Source organism: Alexandromys fortis, unplaced genomic scaffold (genome assembly GCF_014885135.2).
Source record: "Alexandromys fortis isolate MF-2015 unplaced genomic scaffold, M_Fortis_MF-2015_v1.1 scaffold_153, whole genome shotgun sequence".
NCBI lineage: Eukaryota > Metazoa > Chordata > Mammalia > Rodentia > Cricetidae > Alexandromys > Alexandromys fortis.
Window position 1 is genome coordinate 2,258,783 of NW_026068032.1, and position 23,701 is coordinate 2,282,483.

Below are 23,701 nucleotides of genomic sequence, written 5' to 3' on the forward strand. Positions count from 1 at the left end.
TTTAGAAGGGGAACCTCTACCTGCCCCTCTGGTGAGTCCTTCCCAACTCCTCCTGTCTCTTTCTGTACTGTACTATCCTTTGCTGTGCGAAATAAACTGCTTAAATCAACTGTGTCTCTCAGTTGATCAGTTCATTCTCTCAAAACGCAGGAGTCAAGGAAACATTGACCTGTTGACCCTTCCCCTACCTCCAACACAGCTGCTATAATTCACTCAGTCTCATCCCTACTCAGTCAGGACCGAGCTTAGGCTGGCCTGCTACTTCCTGCGCTACCCTAGGAGCCTGAGGCAATCCTCCGTTTCTGGCTCCAAGAATGTTGGGATTACAGGCATGGGCCAGCAGCTACTCCACAGTCTCTTTACCAAGAGTTTGAAAAACATCATTTGTTTTATGTATCTGATATTTAAATAAACCCACGATGGCGCTTAGTGATCTGTTGATTGTTTCTATAGCAGTGGTGGCCAAACTAAAACGCAGATAATGTGCCAAGTAAAGAGAAATTGAGCAGAGCTAATTATTGCAGACGGAAGTTCTTGATTTTCAGACGGTTCCCACGCATGCTATTAGAGTCTGTCTTAAATTACAGTAAAGACAATTTTAGAAAAACCCTTTAGCAATTACAGGAAATACCTTAGGAAGCAAGAAAAACACCAACACACACTCACATACACTGATGCACCTACGTATATACTACCACAATACAACACACACGCATACACACTATCACATGTAACACACACATACATGCATATGCAATATACTATCCAACATGCAATAGCCACATACCCTACACATATACATGCACCACACACTCATAAACACCACATGCACACATGTACTGCACACACACACAGAAAATGGCCCAACAGAATGAACAAAGGACTCAAAGGTGCTTTGAGTAAGCTCTCCCTGTGATGTGGTTCAGAGGAAAACATCAGAGCTGTCATGATAGAGAAATAGTTCTCCGCAGCTGCTCACACCCCTCCTAACAGAGTGTACCTGCAAGGAGGCAGGAGCAGTGAGTAGGGGCTGGAAATGCAAACCCCAGCACCCCCTCCTAACTCAGAAACTGAGACTAGCATGCGACTTCAATCCGGATAACATTTGCCAACTTCTGTCCTAAGGGTAGATATATTACCAGAAATAATTTAGATTCTTCATCAAAAATGCTTTTAAAAAATCTAAAATTAACAAACTATCCTTTTTAAAGGAATTTTTGTTTTTTGAGACAGGGTTTCTCTGTGTAGTTCTGGCTGTCCTAGAACTCACTCTGTAGAACAGGTTGCCCTTGAACTCTGCCTCTGCCTCCCAAGTAGTAGAATTATAATCAGTGCTCTTCCAGAGGACCCAGGGTTCAATTCCCAGCACCCACAGGGTGGCTCACAATTGTCTGTGACTGCAATTCCAGGGGACCCGACACCCTCACACAGATAAACGTGCAGGTAAAATGCCAAGGCACATAAGAGGGGGGGCATAGACATAAAATTTAATTGTCTGCGGTATCAGTGTAAGAGCATAAACCACTATTATCTGAATGACTAAAACCATGTGAAATAACACTATATCGGGCCCCTTACCTACACTCGGTATCTTTCAAACATATTCTAGATTTGTCCTATGGAAACGGTTAAAATAGTTTACCGTGAGAAGGCAAGAAAATAACTAATTCTGCATACTAAGTGGGTCAATCCCAAACACAGATAACATTAGCGAGGGCCTGAGGGGCTTCCTAATGGGGCCCACCTAGAGCTTCTGCGTTTCTTCTCTGGAACTGATGGAGATACACCCTCCACCTTGTGTCTTTTTGAGGTAACTGAAGATGGGTTGACTGATCTAACTTTGAAACTTCTGGGGCTCTTTCTTCCTACACAGAAAGTGCTGTTTTCTTCAGACCCAGACAGGAGAAGATGGTTACCTGGGCTACCCAACCAGCGCCCAGAAAGAATCTGTGAGACACTCCCACCCACCATGGTTCTCCTCCCACGGGGCTCTGGGAGCAGGACTTGGGAAATGTCCAAGACCGAATGCACTGAGCACAGCCATCTTCCCTCATTGTTATCCAGATGCAGACCCAGGACTGAGTCTTCCTTACACACGCTGGTGTCTCCCTACCCAGCACGTCTGGAAGGGTGTGGTTTTGTTCACGGTTATCCCACATACCCAGATGTGTGTCCAGCAGATGACAGGGCAGCAGACAGGTGACCATCCACAGCATGGACTGCCGGACGGTGGCTGACGGAGGACTAGGTAGCCTAATTTCGTTTTGTTTCGCTATTTGACAGTCAGTTCTGCTTTAAAGTGACCCGCATGTTTAGCTTTCCAAAGGGCTGCTCTTTAGGAAATGAGGAACCGGCACACTCTGGGGAAATTTCAGAAAGTATTTTCATTCCTATTTCTAGACTCAAGCAGTAATTTCTCACAATGATAAAGAAACCAGGAAGGACAAATGCATGCTTCTCCTGTCAAAAGTCTGAGTCTGTTTCTAGTAATTTCTGTGGTTTCTTTAGGGCAAAGGAGTTGGGAGGAGGAAAAGCTGTCTTTAGGAGGAGCTGAGAAGCTGGCCTATTAGAGCAGCTCCTGTGCTTGGCTGGGGAAAGTAAGAATCTTTGCATGCAGAGTCACTGCTGGGTGAGCTACTACTTCTGGTCCCACCGACCTTTCAGGACTCCTTCAAGTCACCTGACCTTTCAAGGGCGACTGCCTTGTGCTGCGGACAGACAACACACCACAGAGACTTTCTTGGGGGTGCAGATACCGCTGCTGCTAGGTCCCTGGGCAAACCCGTGCTCAGCTGAGAGCTGGGATTATTCTCCGTCTCTTATCAGCTCCTCTTGGAAGAGTGAGTCAATAGCCCACGGTCCTGACAAAGCCACGGCAAACGGCACTAATTAAAGCCTGGAAATTATAGTGGTGAGTTCTACAGCTCTCTACAAATCCACCAGCAGGCTCAGAATCAACACAAAGTGCACAGATTAGCCAGATGTAAAATCAGGGTGGAATCCGAGGCCCTGGGAGAGACGCACTCCCTCCATGAGTATTTCTCTAGCTTTCTATTTCTGAGCTACACCGGATGAACACTCTCGGCCACCACCCTCTCTCTGTTTAACTAAGTAACAGCGACTAGAAAGGTCAGCTTGTGTTCCTGCGGTGGTTTGTAAAGGGAGTACTGCCCAAAGGAACTATGCATTGCATAAAGTCCCTGCCCTGCAAAAAGAGCAAGTGAGGCCAGGTGAATCTCAGCTCTAGGGAAGGACTCGGGCAGTCTAACAGACTGGAAAGAGATCATGAAGTCCCATGGAGTAGAGGCTCTAGCTAGCTCAGTTGCTAGAAGGTGGCTGTCCCAGCTTGCAAACAAGAGCAGAGGAAAGCAGGAGAGAAAGGAGGGGTAGAAAGAAAATTCAGACAAACTCATTTAGAAAAATGCACTATCCTTCTTAAAAATGGTAGCCGATAGAGGTGACATTTAACCAGATAGATGTCGTGAACACAAGCTCATAGGTACTTTCAACAAAGATGCTACCTGTAGTATAAATTTCTTTGTTATGACGTAATGAGATAATGAGTTATCCATAGATAATTATTAACATTATAAGATCCATAAACTATTCATATGCAAATGTAAAAATCCTCTTATTCCAAGCCAATTAAAAAAGATCTGATGGAATCTGAAGGGTAAAAAGACAAAAGTTCTGCCTTCAAGGAACTTCCTGTTGGGCAGAAGCCACGAACAGAACAATGGCCCCATCAGGGGGCCAAGAGCAGAAGAAAGCAGAGAAGGTGGGGCGGAGACTGCCATTTAAAATCAAATCATCAGAGACCATTTCCCCAAAAGCTTAAGAAAACAGAACAGTGGCAAGTTCAAAGACACAAACCAGGGTCACAGTTTGTGATTCAGCCCAGTACCCCAGGAAAGAAAGAAAGGCAGAAACCTTGTGGCCCAGGTCATAGGACAAGGCTTTCAAGGCATCCTAAGAAGCACCACTGGGACAGTTTCTCTGACTGCTGTAGGCCGAGGGAAGTGAAAAGGAACCAAAGTGAGAGTTCAGAGGGGGCTGGAGGGCAGAGCAGCTGGGAAGGCTGACCGGGCTACTCAGGGAGGTGGCTGGGTCCCAGAGAACATGGCTATCTTCCCAGACTTCTGCTTATAGGGCACGCCATGTGACGAGGGAGAGGGTCCAGAGTAACCTAGAGGCAGGCAGAGGAGGATCACAAGAATGTGTTTCCTTCCTCCTAAGGTCTACCGCCTACAGGAATGGAAACCGGGGAAATGCCAGGTCCCCAGGGAGAAGCTGGGAAGGGCCTGGCTGCCCGGGGCCCCACCCACACCCTGAGCTGTGGAGATACTCTGGGTGTGTGCGCATGATTAAGTGTTAAACAGGTGGGAGTGATCAACTAGGACTGAAAACAAGCCGAGTGGAACTTCTGGAATCAGTGATAGAGTCAATAAAACAGGGCTGATGGAGAGGGACTTACTCGGTCGGCACAGAAACCGCGCGCTGTGAAAGCCACTCAGACACAGTTCCCTGATGCTTTTGGAGCTCATTCGTGGGTCCTCTTGCTGCACCCACTTAGCATGTGAACCCCAGGTCAGTCCGAGCCCTTGGCTGCTCTAAGGAGCCCCTGGACAGCCACTCTCCTTTCTGCTTTATCTCACCGTGACTACCAAGGTCACTGGCGTCCAATCAGCCCAACTGTGAGTCCAAAGCGCATCTCGCGTCTCTAGAGGAGAGTCACAGAACACCACACAGAGAGGAGACTCACCCAGACTAACTCCTGGAGAGGATGGAGATCCGCTCTTGCACACTTGCGTGGGTAGGGACCCAGGTCATACAACAAGGCTTTCGAGGCATCATAAGGTTTGATTGTTAAGCCACACACACTTGAAATCCCTGCACTGGGAGGCTGAGGCCAGGTGGGCTACTCTGTCTATCTCTAAAACACTTGGGAGGGAGGGAGGACAGGGACAAGACTTTCACTAAGAAGTGAGTATTAGAAGGTGCCAAACCCAGGGTAATGTGGGCATGACATAATCTCTTTGTTGGGGTTCACAGTGGCTGCTGTGTCAGGGAAAGTTGGGGTACACATGGGAATGGAAGCAGGAAGGCTACGATCCACCAGAGGCCATGGTGACAAGGACCAAGCAGTTGTGAAGGACGTGGTCAGATCCCCAAGTACATGGAGTAACCACACAGATACCCTGAGAGTATGTCTAGTTAGCTCTTTATTATTTGTGCTTTTAGGTAATGCCACTGGCCTAAAGGAACACCGGTATGAAGACTCAGCACACACACACATATGTGCACACATACAGATGCACACACATACACACACACAATTTTCTGAAGAGCCTCTGTGAGGTGCAGATGAAAAAGAGGATGAATCATAGCCCACCACTTGCCACGACCCCCAGGGATGGAGACAGGTGTGGGGGGCTTAAATCTGAGAGCCCCCTTTCCCTCTTCTCTGCTTAAGGTAGCCTTTCCCAGAGGATGCCAGGGCTGAGCTGCATCAAATCATTGCTCCACTGAGTCTCAGGCGCCCTATTTGCCATATGACCACTCACTGTTCCAGAGTCTCTGGCGCCCTCTGCGGTGTGACCTGGCGCCCTTTGCAGAGTGACTGCTCAGTTCCCCTGCTCACTGTGGTCCAGTTTGAAGCTGGCCTACAACACGGACTGCTGTCACAGGAATGCTGCTGCCGAAGCCAGGATTGCACTTCCTCACTGGGTCCTTCAGGGCCAACGTCCAGCCTTCCTGCTGAGTCTCACTGCTCCCCAGTCTGTACCCCAACCTCTTAGGCCTCTCAATTCCAGCCATTCTCTGGGGTCTTCTTCCCCCCCGTGGCACTGAAGTCATGCTGGGATTTCATTCTTGGTTTAACCCCTCATCCCAGCTGCTTTTCTAGGAAATCTCATCGATACCACGATTTCAAATACCAGCTATACGAATGTCTGTATACCTTGATGCTCATGCCTAGCTTCTCTTCCCAAGAATGAAGTATGGTGTCGGTGTCTGATGTTCCTTCATCCTAATGTCTCATTTCCTCCTAAACACCCATGGGCTCGAGTCCAGCTCTAGTCTACTCCCAAGGTTTTCCACCTCCAGGCTCACACAATGTCGTCTGCCAACAGCCAGCTCTTTCCCTGGGAGCTGCCCCTCATTCGCACTTTTTCTAGCACATTCCCGGTTAGTAAGTCAGCTAGTGATGGAGAGAGGCCAGGGACTCCAGAACCAGTCACAGTTCCCTTCCTCCTCAGCACACAGGGCTTACCAGCTGCAGAAAATAAAAATGTCAGGTCCGGAGGCAAAGCCAAGAAGATAAACCCCTTAGCCAGAATGGCATATTCTCTGGACTGAGGTTGCCCACCCACTACCTGATCTCTGACCATCTTCCAAGGCTGCAGTCTTACGCTGCTTTCAGGGCCAAGGGGCACATGAGCAGAAGGGATGAGAGGTGGGTTTCCTCCATGTCTTTCCCTGTAAGCCTTTTGCCTTTGAGTAGATAAATTATCTCGATAAATGGAGGTTGAGAGGTAGGTGGGGGCGGAGAGAGGACGGGCAGCTGTGGCACTGGTGACACCAGGAACAGGGAAGCACAGAGGGGGAAGGAAGGGAAAGAGCAGGAAGCTGTGTCTGGTCAGGTGACTGACCTATCAGACACGGACAGAAGGAAGCTGAGACGTGCGGAAGTCCAGAGTCGGGGTTAGAAAATCTGTGGTTTGTCAACGAGTTGAATAAAAATACCCTGGCTGGATGAGAAAAGCGATGTGGGGGCCGACCATTCAACCCGAATCTCGGCAGACAGAATCCAGAGACTTGAGGTGACTCCGAGTACCCCATCTTTGATTGGGAGTGTTTCCCAAGTTCATGTCAGGCATAAGCAAGGAACAGCCTTGACCCCTGCTGGATGTCCCTAGTTTGTCCTGAGCCTTTCCCTCCTGCTCGCTTCTATTCTGCCTGACTCAGCCCCATCCTGGTTCACAGTGGACTCACCTGTCTTCTTGGCCCAGTGGGTAACATACATCTGTCTGCCCAGTTACATAGTGAGAGGTTCCGTGTTTATTGCCAGAGTCCCACTGTCCACAGAATACATAAATCACAGCACTGTGGAATTACAGTGTCCTTGTCCTGGCGAGTTTTATGTCAAACTGATACCAGACAGAGCCGTTTTAGAAACTGGAACCCTCAGTTGGGGAAATGCCTCCACCAGAGGGGCCTGCGGTGCATTTTAATTAGTGACTGTTGGGGTAGGTTCCGCCCACCCTGGGTGGTGTCACCTGTGGGAAGGTGGTCCTGGACTGTGTAAGAGCGCAGGCAGAACAAACCGGGAGGAGCAAGCCTGTGAGCAGCATTCTTCCACGCTGCTGCCTCAGCTCCTGCACCCAGGTTCCTGCCTTGAGTTCCCACCCCGACTTCCTCAGTGGTCAGACTGTGGTGTGGATGCAAAATAAACCCCTTCCTCCACAAGCTGCTTGTGGTCACGTTGCCACCATGGTAATAGAAAGCTCACCTCAAACGTCTTCCTTTCTTATCTGTTAGGAATTAGCGTGCATGCCTCTGTGTGTGTTCCAGGCTCGCATCAAAGAGAGGGCTGGTGTAGCACCTGCCTCTCGTGCCTGACTCCTTAGGCCCCATCCCCAGCACCATCATCAACAACAACAAAACCAAGTGAATTAAACAGTAGAAATACGAGCTGCAGAGATGGCTCAGTGGTTGTGAGCACACACTGATCCCACAGAGGACCTGAGTTGAATTTCTAGCCCCCACGTGGGACAACCCACAACTGCCTGTAACTTCAGAAATCTGATACCTCTGGTCTCCGTGGGCCTCCAAACCCATGGGCTCATATGCATGTCCTCACTCACAGACACACACTCATTGACATATTCTAAATATTTAATTATAAATGTATATAGCCAGGCATAGTGACACACAGCTATAAGCCCACTACTCTACAGATTAAGGCAAGAAGGTGAGAGGTTCAAATCCATCTTCAGCTACACAGCAAGTTCAGACAAGCTCAGGCTACATGAGTGCTTGAGTCAAGAATAAAAACTAAAAGATGAAAAGAATTGCAAAAATAAGTGTCCTTTTTTTCATTTTTTTAATATTTACTCCTTTATTTATGGGACTGGGACACATGTGTCACAGAGCAGGGCGGTCAGAGGACAATGTGTGGGAGTTGGTTCTCTCCTAACATCACGTGGGTTCTGGGGCTTGAACTCGGGTCCTCAGGCTTGGGGGCAAGAGCCTTTCTTGCTGAGCCATCGTGTGGGCCCAGCCATTACGAGCAGGCAATTTCAAATATGGGACATGGAAAGTATGGAGCTTATAAAAGCCATTTACAGCAGGGCTTTGCAAACAACCCTCCTGGGGGAAATCTGTTCTGACACCTGCTTCATACAATGAAGTTTTATTTGGATAAACACAACCAGACCGGCTTATTTACATGTTGTCCACAGTTGCTTCTGCACCAGAACGGCAGAGTGCAGTGTGTTCAGCAGACAGTACAGACTCACAAGCCTAAAACATTTATGAGCTGGCACTCTGGAAATCCCCACATAGAGGCACCAACTAGCACATGGTTTTCGTGCCTCACAGAGCTGTCAAAAACTTATACATGCATGTGGGTATATGTATATGTGACCAACAGATGACAGGACAGTGATTCTTGAAACAATTCTGTATCTCTAAAACGGAGCCTCTTACAATAATAACAAAAACCTTAACCTGGGGCTTGCCACAATTTCCCCCTACTGTATAATTTCAGACAGTCTCTTGGTGTGACGTGATCTTGGGTGTGACGTGAATGGGGGTTTATTTTTTATCTGAAGGGTTTCTTTTTTTTAATTTAACAGTTACCATCCAGTATCTAGCATTGTTTTGTTGCAGTGGCCTGGTACTTTTCTGTGACTCTTTAAGTAATTCTGAAACCCAAACTGATCAAGAGACACAAAAGGCCACAGCTGAGCAATCTCGTCACTAGTGAATAAGGCTCACATTCCCATACAACTCTCTTGGCCATTGCACCAGAGAAAGCTGTTTTTCAGACATTAGAATTCTCCCGCTGGATCGATCAGCAGAAGGAAATGTCAGCTGGCTTCTGTCCTGCCATCTCACCCCCTCTCGTGTCCACAGTGAGTCTTCACGATAGAAATGCGGCTGTGTAGTTGTAAACAACCTTCATTTACGTTTGAATCACAAGAGAAAACAATCAGTAACAGTGTGGGCGTGTACAGCTACAGACAGACACACATGGAGCGATGCATGCACACACAAACACATACACAGAATATTGTATGTGCAGAATCACACACATGTACACAAATACATAAAGGGTATCACTTGGTGATTTGACATTAAAGTTTTTCCTTAGCTTATACGTTTACTAATTAAGTGTGCTCTTGGGTACATTTATCATCGACTTAACTTTAAGTAGATGTTAAATGATGCCGGGATATAAACTAGTATACAAATAACAGTAGCCATGAAAAGACTTGAACTGACGAGGCTTTGGGCTTGGCGGATGTTTTCTAAAGCATATGTCTGCACCAGTATTCTTTGTTACATCTAGTGTTTCACAACATCATTAATGTCCCATTAACTGTGTGTCACCAGAGTGTAACACCCAACACTGTTGAGAGGAGTGAAATGTGTGCCACGTCACACTGAGGTGAGTTTCTCTGCACGTGGATCCTCTCATGTCTGTAGTCCCTCACATGTTGATACAATGGCCTCTCCATCATTTTACACTGATGTTTCTGCTCCTGTACAAGGTCCCAGGGCACTAACCTTCCAGACACGGCATGGTAAGTATCTTTATTCTGCATATGCTTTCTGTATGACAAAAACATCCGCCTCTGAGTCCCACGAATGGCATTGTGGGTAAAGGCACTGCCATCAAACCTGATGATCTGAATTCAATCCCCAGAATCCTCCTGGTAGAAGGAGGGAATCCACACATCCATACGTGTACCACGGCTTGTGCACATATGCACACAAGTACACAAATAAGTGCAATAAAAAAATCCTCTTCTTCATTGCTCAACTGAACCTTCCGAGTCCATAGCCACCATCTGCATCTGGTCACACCACCCCAAGTCCTGTCCAGTCACCTGCAGCACCTGGTGATGTAATACTCACTTAAACCCCCAGGTACCACTGCATCCCCTGCAGTACTCGTCACCCAGTGGCATTCAAGAACCAGACCTCAAACCTGAGCCAGCCACAGTGACCCGCACCTGCCACCTCAGCTTTCAGAGGCTAAAGGAGGAAGGACACGGGCCAGAGTACAACAAGTGACGCAAACATCAAGCAGGGGAGTCATCGTGTAAGCTCACACACAGCGGTGCGGATCTGCCTGCTGAGGACTTTCTTCTCTGCTGAGAGCAGTGGGCCTATTGCTTACGCAGGCCCTGAAAGCCTAAAGTGTTTGCAGCTTGATGTGACAATCATGTGCTTTTACCGGATGGGTCTCGTGCAGCTGAAGCTGGCCTTGAACCACTGTCCTCTCGCCTCTACCTTCAACTCTTACAATCTTAGGACAATTTTTAAACAGTTTTATTAAGCTCATACAATACAAATATCCCCGATCACCAAAGTATATCTATGGAACAATCTTATTCTACATCTATGTTCACAATGGCCACAGTATGAACAATCCTCAAGATTAATTACATTCACTTTCTGTATATGTGGGGGCACGTGTGTGTGTGTGTGTGTGTGTGTGTGTGAGAGAGAGAGAGAGAGAGAGAGAGAGAGAGAGAGAGAGAGAGCATATGCACATGTGTGTGGAGGCCAGAGGTCAACATCAGGTCTCTTTCTCTAGTGCTTTTCATCACGTTTTTACAGACAGGCTCTCCCGCTAAGCCTGGAGCTCAATGCTTCTGCAAGCTGAGCCAGCCAGCAGGCTCTTGGGAGCCTCCTGCTTCTGCCTCCTCAGTGCTCAGCAAATTCTTCAGTTTTCTACTACTGCAATAAAACACAGCGACCAAGGTGACTTACAGCAGAAAGGGTTTATTTGGGACTTCCAGTTCTGGAGGGTTAGGGGTCATGACGGTGGGGTACAGGGAGCAGCGGCAGACAGCCGGAGCAGAAGCTGAGAGTTCACATCTTGAACCATAAGCAGGACACAGAAAGAGCTAACTTGAAATGGCCTTTAGGAACCTCAAAGCCTGCCCCCAGTGGCATACTTTCTCCAGCAAGGCCAAGGGTCTTCTAATCCTCTATGGCCACCAACTGGGGACCAAGTAGTCAAATGCCCAAGACTTATGGGGACATCTCATTCAAACTACCGCACTGAGATGGTTTTTTAAGTGGGTAATGGGATCGGAACTTGGTTCCTTACACTTGTTCAGCAAGCACTTACTCAACAGAGCCATCTCCCCAGCCCTGTGTATTTACTCTTGATTACGCCTGAAAAGTGATGATTGCATCAGAGGGCTGAAAAGGAACCAGTAGCGGATGGGATCACATCAAGTACGGCCTGCAGCAGTCTTCCGGAAACCACTGTCCACTGGGGGTGGGAGGGGCACGCTATGCTCCCATTTCAATTCCTTTTCGAGACCAGCAAAGATGCTTATGAATGAACAGTACAGTGCATGACTTTTAACTCTTGTTACCCATAATGCCACACTGGTCTTGGCAAATATGTATCAGCCACAACTCTCAGAACATTTGGTCATTTTCCCTTCCCGGGCTTCTGAGGTCATATTTTAAGAGAACAATTCCACACACAGGCATTTCTCCGTTAGCCTCAAATCCCTGTTGTGAGCAAATGAGGTGTGCACAAACACAAATATCCAGCAGCTGGCTAGCTAGACCAACAATTATTTAAAATGTAATGTAACCCATTAGAAAAACCATTGCGTCTAAAGATGCTTTGGTACTCACGTGAGTCCCTGCAGACAAAGCTCACGGATGCCTGCACTGCCTTATGGATGAGAGAGTTGAAGTCAGAAAAGCCGTGAACCCCAACAGCGGACAGAGGAAACACACCTCGTGAGAGGAGTAGCGGCTAGGCTGCTATACAACATTTCTACTGACGTACTACCAGGCTACTTGGGTGACTGTGAGCGGAGAAATCAGCTGTGTTTTCCACTTCCCACAAGTGATGATGATAGAGATGAAGTAGTTGTCAGTTAGTGAACACCCTTCACAGATATTAGTGATGGGAGTTATGGGTCCAATTACAAACCTATCTTTCTGCTTCCACAAATAAAGTAAATGAAGCCGTGCTGATTACTACGCATTAGCATCAGGAGGCAGAAGCTGGGAAGAGGTGAGCTGCCCCAGTCTCTAGGGAAACACTTTAAGGCAGTCTGAGTGGTATACACACTTCCTCTGATTTCAAGGTATTTAGAATAATTTATATGCATAGCCCTTCAAATGAGAACAGCTCAAGCAATTGCAGCAATGAAATGGAATTTTTAAGGGGAAAGTGACTTAATGAAGACTATCAGATATCTAGAAAATGCCAGTATAACAAAGTATCCCAGTGCATGAAGCAGGAAAGGAAGCCACGCCTACCATTCCCTGTTCCCACCCCTTCCCAGAGTGCCTTGGTTAGTGCCAAGTGACAATCCGGGTGACTGAAATATGGATAGCAAGTGCTGGCATTTTCCTTTGGGAGGGGAACAGCATACAACTCTCTGACATGTGCAGCACTCCTACTAGACTTTGTGAATGCAGGGGTATAAGCACATTTGCCTCAGGGATGTGCACCTAGGTGTGTACATACATGTGCACATGTGGAATCCAGAGACCACCGTCAGTAAGACCACTCTACTGTTCCCCACATTATATTTTTGAGCAGGTTCTCTTGCTGAATCTGGAGCTCATTAATTCAGCCAGCCTGGCTAGACAATGAACTCGAGGGAGCTGTTTCCTCCACCCTAATTGCAGAGGCTACAGACATGCATCATCTCCCCACAGACTCTGAATCCTGTGGTTGTAGCTGAAGTCAGCATGGATTTGAGGGAGAAGAGGAGCCGGACTCTCAGCCACAGCTGCTGCATTGCCGGACTTCAGATGAGGGCTCTGATAAACATGTCACAGAAAAAAAGGTGCTGCTAACAGAAGGTAGCCAGTAAGCCAAACATACTGCTTCTCCTGAACTTGCCTGACTTGAGTAGTTATTGAAATCAATAGCTACTACCTTGTGATAAATGAACCCAAAAGGAACTGAGTGGGATAGATACTCTTAGTTGGTTGGGGTAGACCAGCATTTGGGTCTCATTTCCTCCCTGTAGACACACTGAGCTCATGCCATTCAGAAGTCATCGAACTGCACCTTGTAAGGGTTCCCGTCCATTTCATGTGCTTTCATTTTTCTCCCCGAGATCCGGCTTCAGTTTCAAATCCTCAGAGAAAGTTCTCCAGATGGCCCCATCTCCAGCTTTACCAGACCCTGTTCCCCACCAGTGTATGGCTGATACCATGGTCTGCTAATTGTGACATGTTTGTCCCTCTTCCGCTGTTTTTAGTCCAAGTGCAAATTGTCCTAGAACTGGTCTGTCATCGTTACTACCCTGTAAGACTATGTCATGGTGCCTGGCAGCCAGACAGCTTGCTCATCTACACACTCAGTGATTGAGGAATGTGGGTCCTAGGTTCGACCTGTGGTGAGCTGGGGCTCCTGGCTGCTCTTAGCTAGGTTAGCCTGGCTCTAGGTTCGAGCTGTGGTGAGCTATGGCTCCTGACTGCTCTTAGCTGGGGTGGCCTGCTCCGCGTCTTTACATTTTTTAAATGACTTGTCAACTTTTAAAGATGAGATTTTTCACAATTTAAAAAAAAAATAAAAATTCAGGTTTCTTTTGAAGTTCTGGAAGGAGTAGAAAGAACACCAGGTCTGGGATCCCAGCTGGCAAACTGGCAGAGGTGCATACCAGCGCCGTGCTTGAGGGAGGAGCATCAGGCCTCCTAGGTCTGCCCTGCTCAGATCGCTCACATGCGTGTAAGCCCCAGGCTGGTCTGTATTCTGGCCTTCATCTCTTCTCCAGAAGCTTCCACTCCCTGCATTCCTGCACAGAGCTACCATGGCCTCTCCACCAAAACTCAGACTGTGCCTTCTGGGATGAGTTAGAACTGGAACCTACCATCTCAGCCCAGCATAGTGGCACACACGTGATCCAAACACCTGGAAACCTGACCCAGGAAGATTGCTCCAAGCCCCAGACCAGCCATGGCTGTGTAGTGAGACCTTATTTTTTAAAATCAAAGGCCAATGAAAACATCTTCTCATCTATGTATGATGTCAGTAGAGAACTAAGTGATTGAATACAAAAGTGGAACTCATTATGCATTCATTGAAACCCCAGGGGAGTGTCTAACAAATTTAAGCTGACAGACAAAAAGGATATCAAAATACTGAAAGGTCAATGAATTGGAAATTAGATATAATCAATATGATAGATGAATGGTTATTAATGGTTTAATCCTTAATTAAAATTCTGTAAGACAAAGGAGACCTGATAAAAGATAAATATACCTGCAAGCAATTCATAGGAGAAATACAAGCAATCAAAGAACGAAGAATGCAAAGACAGATGGTCCATTTCAAAAGCTCTTTAAAGCAGCAGTGCTCAACCTGTGGGTCATGACCCCTTTGGGAGTCAACTGACCCTTCTACAGTGGCTGCCTGAGATCATCAGAAAACACAGATATTTAAATTAAGATTCATAACAGTAGCAAGATTACAGTTATGAAGTAGCAATGAAAATAATTTTATGGTTGGGGCCACCACAACGTGAGGAACTGTATGAAAGGGTTGCAGCGTCAGGAAGGCTGAGAGCCACTGCAAAGGAAGTGACTACAAGTGAGATCTCCATTTTCGTGTCGCACACAGATGGAGTGAACAGGAGTCTGTGGACTGAGAGCTATACTCCTGACTCTATCAGTTCTGCAGTTTTCTTTGAATGGTACTAAGTTTCACAAAGGGTATCAAGAGCCATAGAGTGGCCCCTATGGCCCAGTAATTGAACTTCCTGATTTTACCCTAGGAAAACCACCAGGACAGTGGACAAAGATTAATGTATGAGGGCATTAATCACAGCATAATTCATAATATCAAATATATTAGAAACCTATACTTAACAATAAAGAGTGATTCAAAAATTATAGAACATTCAAATGATGTCTAATTATGTTACATGTTTAAAATTACATGTTTAAAGGCCATTTACTGATTCAGGAAAACAGTCATGAAAAAATTGAAAGCTTGCATTTTGAGAAGATTTTCATGTAACTAATCAAAGTGAGTATTATTCTTATTTTCCACTGACTTTCTGTTTAATGCATCTTCCTGCCCACAAAGCATCTAACATTCCTTCATCCATTTCTTTAATTTTGCTCTGTTATTTTGTGTTTTGAGACAGGGTCTCATGCTGGCACCTAGGCTGGCCTAGAACTCACAGCAGTCCTCCTGCCTCAGCCTCCTGAGTTGTGGGATTATCAAGGCAGGAGCCATGATGCCCTGCCCTCTCCATCGCCATCTTACTTCAGGAAAGAGGCAAATGGAGAGACTCAGACAACACGAGACAACTGCGTGATGGAGCTAAGGAGGTGATGCAGCCTGACGTATGATGAACACATGTGAAAGAGTAAGAAATGTACTGGGGGGGGGGGCGGTAACTGCTTAGGGAAGAAACAAAACATGAAGCAGCAAGACCAGGGCTCAGAAGAGATCGAGAGACAGGAAGAGCCAGCACATGCGGCTGAGCGGTGAGGAAATTCACAGCACAACACCGCAGAATCAAAGCTGAAGAAATTCCCTGTGTGATGTATTTATAGTTTTATGCAGATTAGACAAGACACTTACAAGAAGCATTATTTGTTTCTTGTAACACCGACCACAGGAAGGGCCCAGAGGGATGTCAGGGTGGAAAAGCAGAACCACGTCCCTGCCACGAAAAGCATCAACAACAAAAACCGAAAGTCTGACAGCACCAAAATAGGCCATGTGTGCAGAAGATGATGATGGTGAAGCCGGGAGGAAGGGCAGCTTGGTTCTCGAATGACTGGGCGGTGCAGAGGCGGGCTTAAATCTGCAAGGTCATCAGCTGCCCGAGTGCCACGCTCCCGCCTCAGAGCCTGGATCCGTCCTGCATGGTTCTGCATGGCGCTGCACAGCTGCTCCCCTTCTGAAGAACAGCTGGCTACCCTGTCCTCGTTTTGTGACACCTCAGTGTAAGAGCTGTTTACATGGCAGGTTCACAAGGGCAGATAACAGCCCAGGCCAAAGCCAGTCATGACCCACAATCGTAAGAATCGAAAGGGCCCAATGTGAGTGAAAACTGCTAACATCTCAAGGAAAACCAGTGGCATAATTAATTCCATAAGGAAAACGACATGCTGACGGGGAACAATTCCTTGTGGCACTAAAGGGAAGCTGCAGACGGTGACTATACCATCAGTTACACACACCAGCAGAATCGGAACTGAAGGGGGGGCGGGGCTGCGCCTGATTCCGCTCCTGCAGGCTCTCTGTTTCTAAGCGGGACCTGTTCGGACTCAGATAAATCACAAGGCTGACGCGTTGGGCAGTTCAGAACCCACTTCCTCCCTTACTCAGCTGGGTCCTTCTCCCTCCGGAAGCCTGGCTTCCTTAACACAGCTACACAGCATATCCTCACAGCTCTGCAAACGACTGGAGAGGTTTTATAAAAGCCCTCTGTAGGACCCCAGCCACTTCCGCATGCCCTGTTCTCTGCAAGTTGCTTTTGACCCCTGATCGCCCTTTGACGGCTTGAACCTCTGGCTCTTTCGACTTTGGATGCTTCTGTTCTCTCCAAGAACAGATCTGTTCTCCAGCTCACGCCAATCAAAACCAGTGGCCTTTCTGCCGTCCGCGTTTCTCCTGCCGCCAGTTTGCCTTTCTCGCGTCTGTTCTAGTCCTGCGTCCCCCTTCCCTCTAAGACCAGCTCACAATTTGTATTTGCTGGTCTTGGGCTTCAGTCCACTGAAACGGAGCTGACCTAACCTGAATCTTGATGAACGTCTTTGATGTTCCAGTAGCCCACGCTCCTGCTGGTGTCTTGAGACTTCAAGGGTACGGGGCTTGGTCTGGCTCCAAGGCCTGCAATTCTGTTGGTGCTCGGGTGAGTTTAGGCTGACTGAGGATTTATGCCCTAGAGCATACCAGCAAACGTACAGGGCCAGGCCTGAGGCTTGCAGCTGCTCACCCCTGCTGAGGGGACAGCCTTTGCCAACAAGGAAGGACCAGCTTCCAGTGAAGACTCTGCAGGTGGTTCTGGTCCTCTTACGAAGACCCTCTGGGGCTGGCTCTGCCCCAGTTTTCTTTGTCACCTCTCCTGATGGTGTTGCAGACTCTGAGGTCCTCTGCCCAGACACACACTACGTCCCTGTGCTCCTGTGTTCCTCTGGCATGCCATGGGATTTTAAGTCCTGGCTGGGAGTCATTATTTTCTGTTCATACTCCAGTTCATTCTCTACTCATTCTTTGTTACTTTTCCTAACTTGACTCAACTTCTACCACCTGACTTTTCTTTTTCTGAAACGGGACTTCCCCAGATCCTGAGTCTCTGTCTTTCCACTTCCTTCTGCTCATCTCTCGGCTTGGCTTTTGGTTCCTCAATGCCTAAAATGCCTTTCCGTCTGCACAGCTGTAACTCGGCTGCCCTCGCCTTGTGAACGGACAGATTACGAGAATCCTGCACGTCTCAGGGTGCTGACTGTATAACAGGAGCAGCAACCCTGAGCTGGAGCTTTCGCAATCAGATCCTTCCTCAAAGAGTAATCAAAAACATTGTTCAAGGTTCTATCCAGTAGATGGCCATATGACGGGCACAGGGAATACCTAGAGAGCAACCTTTAAAACTAAATCTATCCAGAATCTGACTGTTTATTTAATCAACAGATAAGATGAGTGGGAAAGCAGACAGGAGAGACGGCAGGTGGAAGGAGGCACCTGGGAAGTCTGAGACATTTTCAAAGCCTGAACTTTATCCCCTCAAAACGATGGGGCCATTGGAGACAAAAATCAAGCCAGCATGTGCACATTTCAAGTTTTATATTTCAAACCCATTTGTGTTAGATGATGTGAGCTTCAATTTGGCCATGTTTGTGGGATTGAGCTTATCAACAATGCTCATCAAATATTGGTACTTACAAGCAATGAAATGGAAACATCACTGAAGAAATTGAACACTTAGTTTATGGACGCTAGAAGTCCCGTGGAAAGCGCTTAGAGCTGCAAACTTAATGACCTCGATTAAGAACTTGTCAACCTCTGCCTGAAGGACAGAGCTCTCTCTGGATTAGCCCTGGCTAAACTGTAGAACACCCCTACCCACCTCTTCACACCCTGCCTCCTCAGCAGCTGGCCTCCCCTCTCCTGAGGCTCTGGGGTGAGACACTTTCTTCTTCCAGGCCCAGAAGTATTCTCCCAAGGCTCTTTAACTTGTCAAAGGCTCCCTAGTGGGCCCTGAATTGCATAATTGGGCATTCTGAGGACTTACTGTTTTCTCTAACTGAAACCAAGGAGGGCAGGCGCTGAATAAATAAGGATATCAGAAGGTAAAAATATAATAATAATAATAATCCATCAGCATAAGACACAATGACCAGGTAAGCAAGATAAATGTAGAAAAAATGCACACCTGATGGGCCAGAATGTAGATGTTGTGCCCAACGTCCTTTGGAGAAACACCGTCATCCCCTCCCTCCTCGTCCCCGTGGTCACATTCCAGTCCTTGGTTATAGGCTTGCTTCATCACATCCACCTAGCAACAAATAATGAACAAACAGTCAGAACGGGGTCTGCAAGGTGGCAGCAACTCGTCAATTGTTAGTGAGCTTTAACTTAAAATTGGCAAGTTTTATGGCAGACAAAACTATAAAAGCTGTAAGTGAACAAATATCTCAAACATGTGAATAGTTGCATTGATAGGAAAAAACAAGGTAAGAGTCTGTAGGTGTTGGTATATAATTAAGTAGAGTGTGGAAATTTAGCTAAGAAACATGCTTAAAGTGGATAAAACTAGCAAAAGCAGGCTGAACCGATAGCTCAGGATTAAGTACACTTCCTGCTCTTGCAGAGGACCCTAGGTCAGTTCCCAGCACCCACATCCGGGTACTTACAACAGCCTGTAACTTTGGCTCCAGGAGATCTGACACATGTTTCTGGCCTCCAAGGGCAGCAGAACACACATTACATACATATACATAGACACACACATACACATAAATAAAAACAGAAAAATAATTCTAAAATAAAACCTAGTGAATCCACAGGTCCCAGTCACTTGGGCCTTCACCACCCTCCCCTGCAGAGGCCATGGTGCTCCTGCCAGGCTCCCTGGAGCAGCCGGAGATGGTACCCCTGGCAGACAGCCTGGGCAAGCGCGCTTACCAGTTCTTTGGGTCTCATGTTGAAGAGAATTCTCTCTGCGTTCTCGCTGTCATGTCTGCTCTCCATGATGGCCAGCAAAAGCTTGGAGGCGTTGTTCTGGGGGCAAGGACTGGGTGAGTACACACACAATTCACACAGATCGACAGCCCTCTGCATCTGTGCTGGCTGAGATCACCAGGCCCTTTTTGTTTTCTCAATCAGGAGAAATCTGAAACTTTTTTATTTACTTTGTCTTACTAGCAGAAAGTAGGATATTTTACGAGTCATAAAAGATGGGGGATATTTTTTGAGGATTTTCTACCCTAAGACAGGGTTTCTCTGTGTAGTCCTGGATGTTCTAGAACTCACTCTGTAGCTCAGGCTGGCCTCAAACTCACAGAGATCCGCCTGACTCTTCCTCCCGAGTGCTGGCATTAAAGGTGTGCACCACCACCGCCTGCCCAAGGGGGAATATTTTAAAATTACAGGTGTCTGAAATGGAAGACTGACTAGACACTGCATTAAATAGAAATATATTTTCTTCCAATGTTTCTAAAATTGGATTTCCATAATGACATCTTACTAATACAATCAGATGAGTGATGTGGGAGTGATTTCTTATTAATAAAGAAACTGCCTAGGCCCCTTGATAGGCCAACCCTTAGGTGTGTGGAGTAAACAGAACAGGATACTGGGAGAAAGAAGCTGAGTCAGGGAGTCGCCATGATTCTCCCACTCCAGACAGACACAGGTTAAGATCTTTCCTGGTAAGCCAGCTCATGGGCTACACAGATTATTAGAAATGGGTTAAATTAATATGTAAGAGCTAGCCAATAAGAGGCCAGGCAATGTTTAAATGAATACAGTTTCCGTGTAATTATTTTGGGGCATAAGCCATGCGGGCGGCCGGGTGCCGGGGATGCAGCCCCACCGCTCCCTCAACAGATGAGCAGGAGTCAGTGACATTTTGTGGACATGGTATGTATATAATTTAAAGAATAGAGTACAGCCATTTAAAAAACAAAGTAATAATCGTAGCAGCATATTGAAATGTTACATACATTTGTGAATCATCAGTGAGAACTAATATTGAAGTCCTAAATTCCCAATTGGAAATATGGAGATGTTTTCCCGATAGCTCACTGAATTCATCACGTTTATTAACATTAAGACTATTCTCTTAATAGAGAGTGAAAGTGGTATGTGTTCCTGGATGCTACCTCAGATACTGCTACTTAAGATCGCAAAGTATGAAGTAATTTTCAGTCTTAAAACCGGTACCAGAGAGTCACCACAGGAAACACTGTTACTCCATACAGACTCCTGATAAGTGTATATGTGTATGAGAGAGTGGGAATGAAGGGATTTAAAGACATGTCTAAGAGACTCAGAGTCCACATGTTTTTAGAGTGGAATAATTAAGAATGAAATAATCAAGCTGAATCATGTTTGGCGTAGGCAGACAAGGCAGTAATTGATGAGACTGTATAAACTAACTTGGGTTAGATTGGGTCCTACGTTCCATCCAGTGCTCCCAGCTCTGCCAAATGCCACCTTTAAAAGGATGCCTAATGGTCCTGAAGATAACAAGGGTGATGATGGATCACGCCAATGCAACAGCCACCATGAAAGATTTCAGTGCTGGGAATGTGGTTCTATTTTTTTTCTATTCCAATTTTGCATTTTATGAGTATTTTCAAGTCCTATGAACCACTTTTATAACCTAGGTTCCAAGCAATAGATGTTTAAAACATGGCTTAGGGATTAGACGGAGAACCCTTAGAATCACATGAGCAGACCCCACAGAATTCAGGTAACACCCTGGCAGGACAGGGTGTGTTCTCAATGAGCCATGCTCTGCAGGGCCAATAGAATAGGACTCTAAAATGTCTCCAGTTTCGGATGCCATTGGCTGTGTGGTGCTTTTAACCAATTTTCTTTCTCATACTTTGTGAAAATAGAAAGAAATCTTGCCAATGGCATCCTGAACTCTGAACCAATTTAGAAGTTCGTGCACCTGGGTATACTGAAAAACCTAAGTACTCCTGCTAACAGGATTTTCCTTCGAGGGGAAGCTGGAGTCTTTCTAAACAAAACACAGACATGCACCTCTGACCAAACATAGCACCTGGCAGTCACAGGTCAGTTACAAAAACACTGTGAAGGATGAGGCACGCATCTGAGACGTTCGCTAAGCCAGAGATTAAATGAGTATATAAAGCATATTTAAAATGGTAGTTTTTATAATACTGCATTTAAATTATATTAAGTCATATGGTATATACTTATAGTGCTATACTATATTGAAAGTGTTACTAAAATTATGGCTAACTAAGCCATCAAATCCAGGAGTCAATGTTACTGATTTATTATTTGAAGTGCCTCATCTCATAAGTGTTGCCAACATGGATAATTCTCATATAACATGGATAATTCTCACATAACGTGGATAATTCTCATATAATGCCTCCTCTCATAAGTGTCCCTAAACTTGCCAACGTGAGTAATTGTGCCTCACAGCTGCTCTCTTATCAGGCATAATAAACACAAAATCTTTAGATTTAAAGAGTATACTCACTTCAGACTTTAAGTTAAAACCATATACAAGGTATTTCAAGAGAGACAAACCCAACTGTTGTTTTGGCTGCACACGGATCTATCTGACTGCCATGTTTCAATAAACTGTGCTACTGAAATAAATAAAAACGGAATGACCCATTTTAAAAGCACTTTAATTTGAATACCTAATATTTTAGTTCAGTAAATCATCATTATTTAATTTTTCAAAGTAAGATCTGGATTTGTAAATAACCCACACACCTACACTCTGTGTTAAGTCGGTGAGTCACTCAACACCTCCCCCACAGAGCCATGTGACTGACAAGCCCGATTTTAGAATTCAGCTTCTAAACAACAAAGAGCTTCAGCAGCCTCTGGATTCTGTGTCTCCGTGAATTACAGTTAAAGCTGAATTTCAGAGAGGAGGACAAACTCTTGTTAGCGTCTCCAGTTGGGTTGCATGTTACATACTAACTAACTGAAGGAAAAGCCCAAGGAACAAAGGCAGGAAGGGCACCCCCATCATGAAGGTGGGCCAGGGTGTGGGTGGGGGTATCAGATCTTACACACAGTACAGACGAAAGCATTAAATACACAAACAGAGCCCAGCACAGACTTCGCAGTAGTGGATCTGAGTACAACCCACTGTATACAGACAGCATTCTGGATTCTCCTTGGCCACCAACTCACCCGCCCAATGTTAATTTTCTATCAAGTTGGAGAGGCCTGGCTTTACCAAAAACAAGAGTGTGTTTAGCCATGTGATGAGCTGCTAAGTTTGTTTATATGTGCTGTGCACGTGTGTCCATGCATATGGAGTCCAGAAGGCATAGCGCCACACTGGGCTTTTTCAGAAGGCTTCTGGGGACCAAACTTGAGAGCTGTTCTTACCAAGCTATCTATCCCCTTACAGGCCCCTGGGTTTGGTTTTAACCAGTGTAAATATTCAACACAATGATGCAGCCTAAAGTAACTTATCTAACTTGAATATCATTTCTTAGCATGTAAGATTTATGTAAGTTGTTTTTTATTTATCTATTTTCATTTGAACAAAAATATTTGGATGCCATTATGCTCCTAACTTTTGATTGTTAGAATTTTCTAGAAGTGGATACTAGGCTCAACATAAACACTATAATTGGGAGGTGGCGAGATTCAACTAAAATGCAACATTCCTTTATGCTATCTAATTGTGACCACTAGATGAAATTCTCAAGCCAGGGCAAATTAAATGCCCACGAGAGAGTGGGTATCAAACACTTTCCACTTCTATTTGTAATGAAAAATGGGAAATTAAAACAAGGGAGAGGAGGTAAGGGGCTGCTTCAGCACCTCTAGCAGAGAACCTCACTGTGCCTGCGGCCTGCAAGAGATCACATTCCCTGGCTCAGTGAGACTCCTGAGCTCGCTGCCCTCTCCTGTCGGTTCCCGAGTTGAGCAGGTGATGGTGTTTTGCACAATCACTTGAAGACTCAGAATTCACTCTGCATGGGAGGTGCGTGTGGAAAGTGCCGGGGGTCATCCTACCTTCAGCTGCAACACCAAGTCCATTCTGTATTTGCCAAGAGGGTTGATGTCACTGAGAATCAGGGAGATGATGATGTCGATCCCGTTCGATTCGTGAGTGGCGATGCAGGTCTAGAAAAGGAGATGTCTGTAAAATGGCATGCTGCTTGCTCTCCACACTAGAGACGGCAACAGAAGACCTGAAACTTTTAAATGCCAGGTGCATTTGTTGTACAAATGTTGGACAGCTTAATTAGTTTTTTGGGGGGGTGGGCTCTATTAATTGAC

At 46.1% G+C, this 23,701-nt stretch overlaps 1 protein-coding gene across 1 annotated transcript in view; it reads right to left on the reverse strand.

Moving 5' to 3' along the window:
* The window catches only part of Itpr2 (inositol 1,4,5-trisphosphate receptor type 2), a 391,521-nt gene that overhangs the window by 92,287 nt on the left and 275,533 nt on the right, over positions 1-23,701 (reverse strand). The window contains exons 43-45 of the mRNA XM_050164739.1: positions 23,435-23,545; positions 19,370-19,465; positions 18,618-18,740 (exon numbers count right to left, since the gene is read on the reverse strand). Coding sequence (XP_050020696.1) covers positions 18,618-18,740; positions 19,370-19,465; positions 23,435-23,545 — 330 coding nt within the window. The remainder of the gene's footprint in view (positions 1-18,617; positions 18,741-19,369; positions 19,466-23,434; positions 23,546-23,701) is intronic.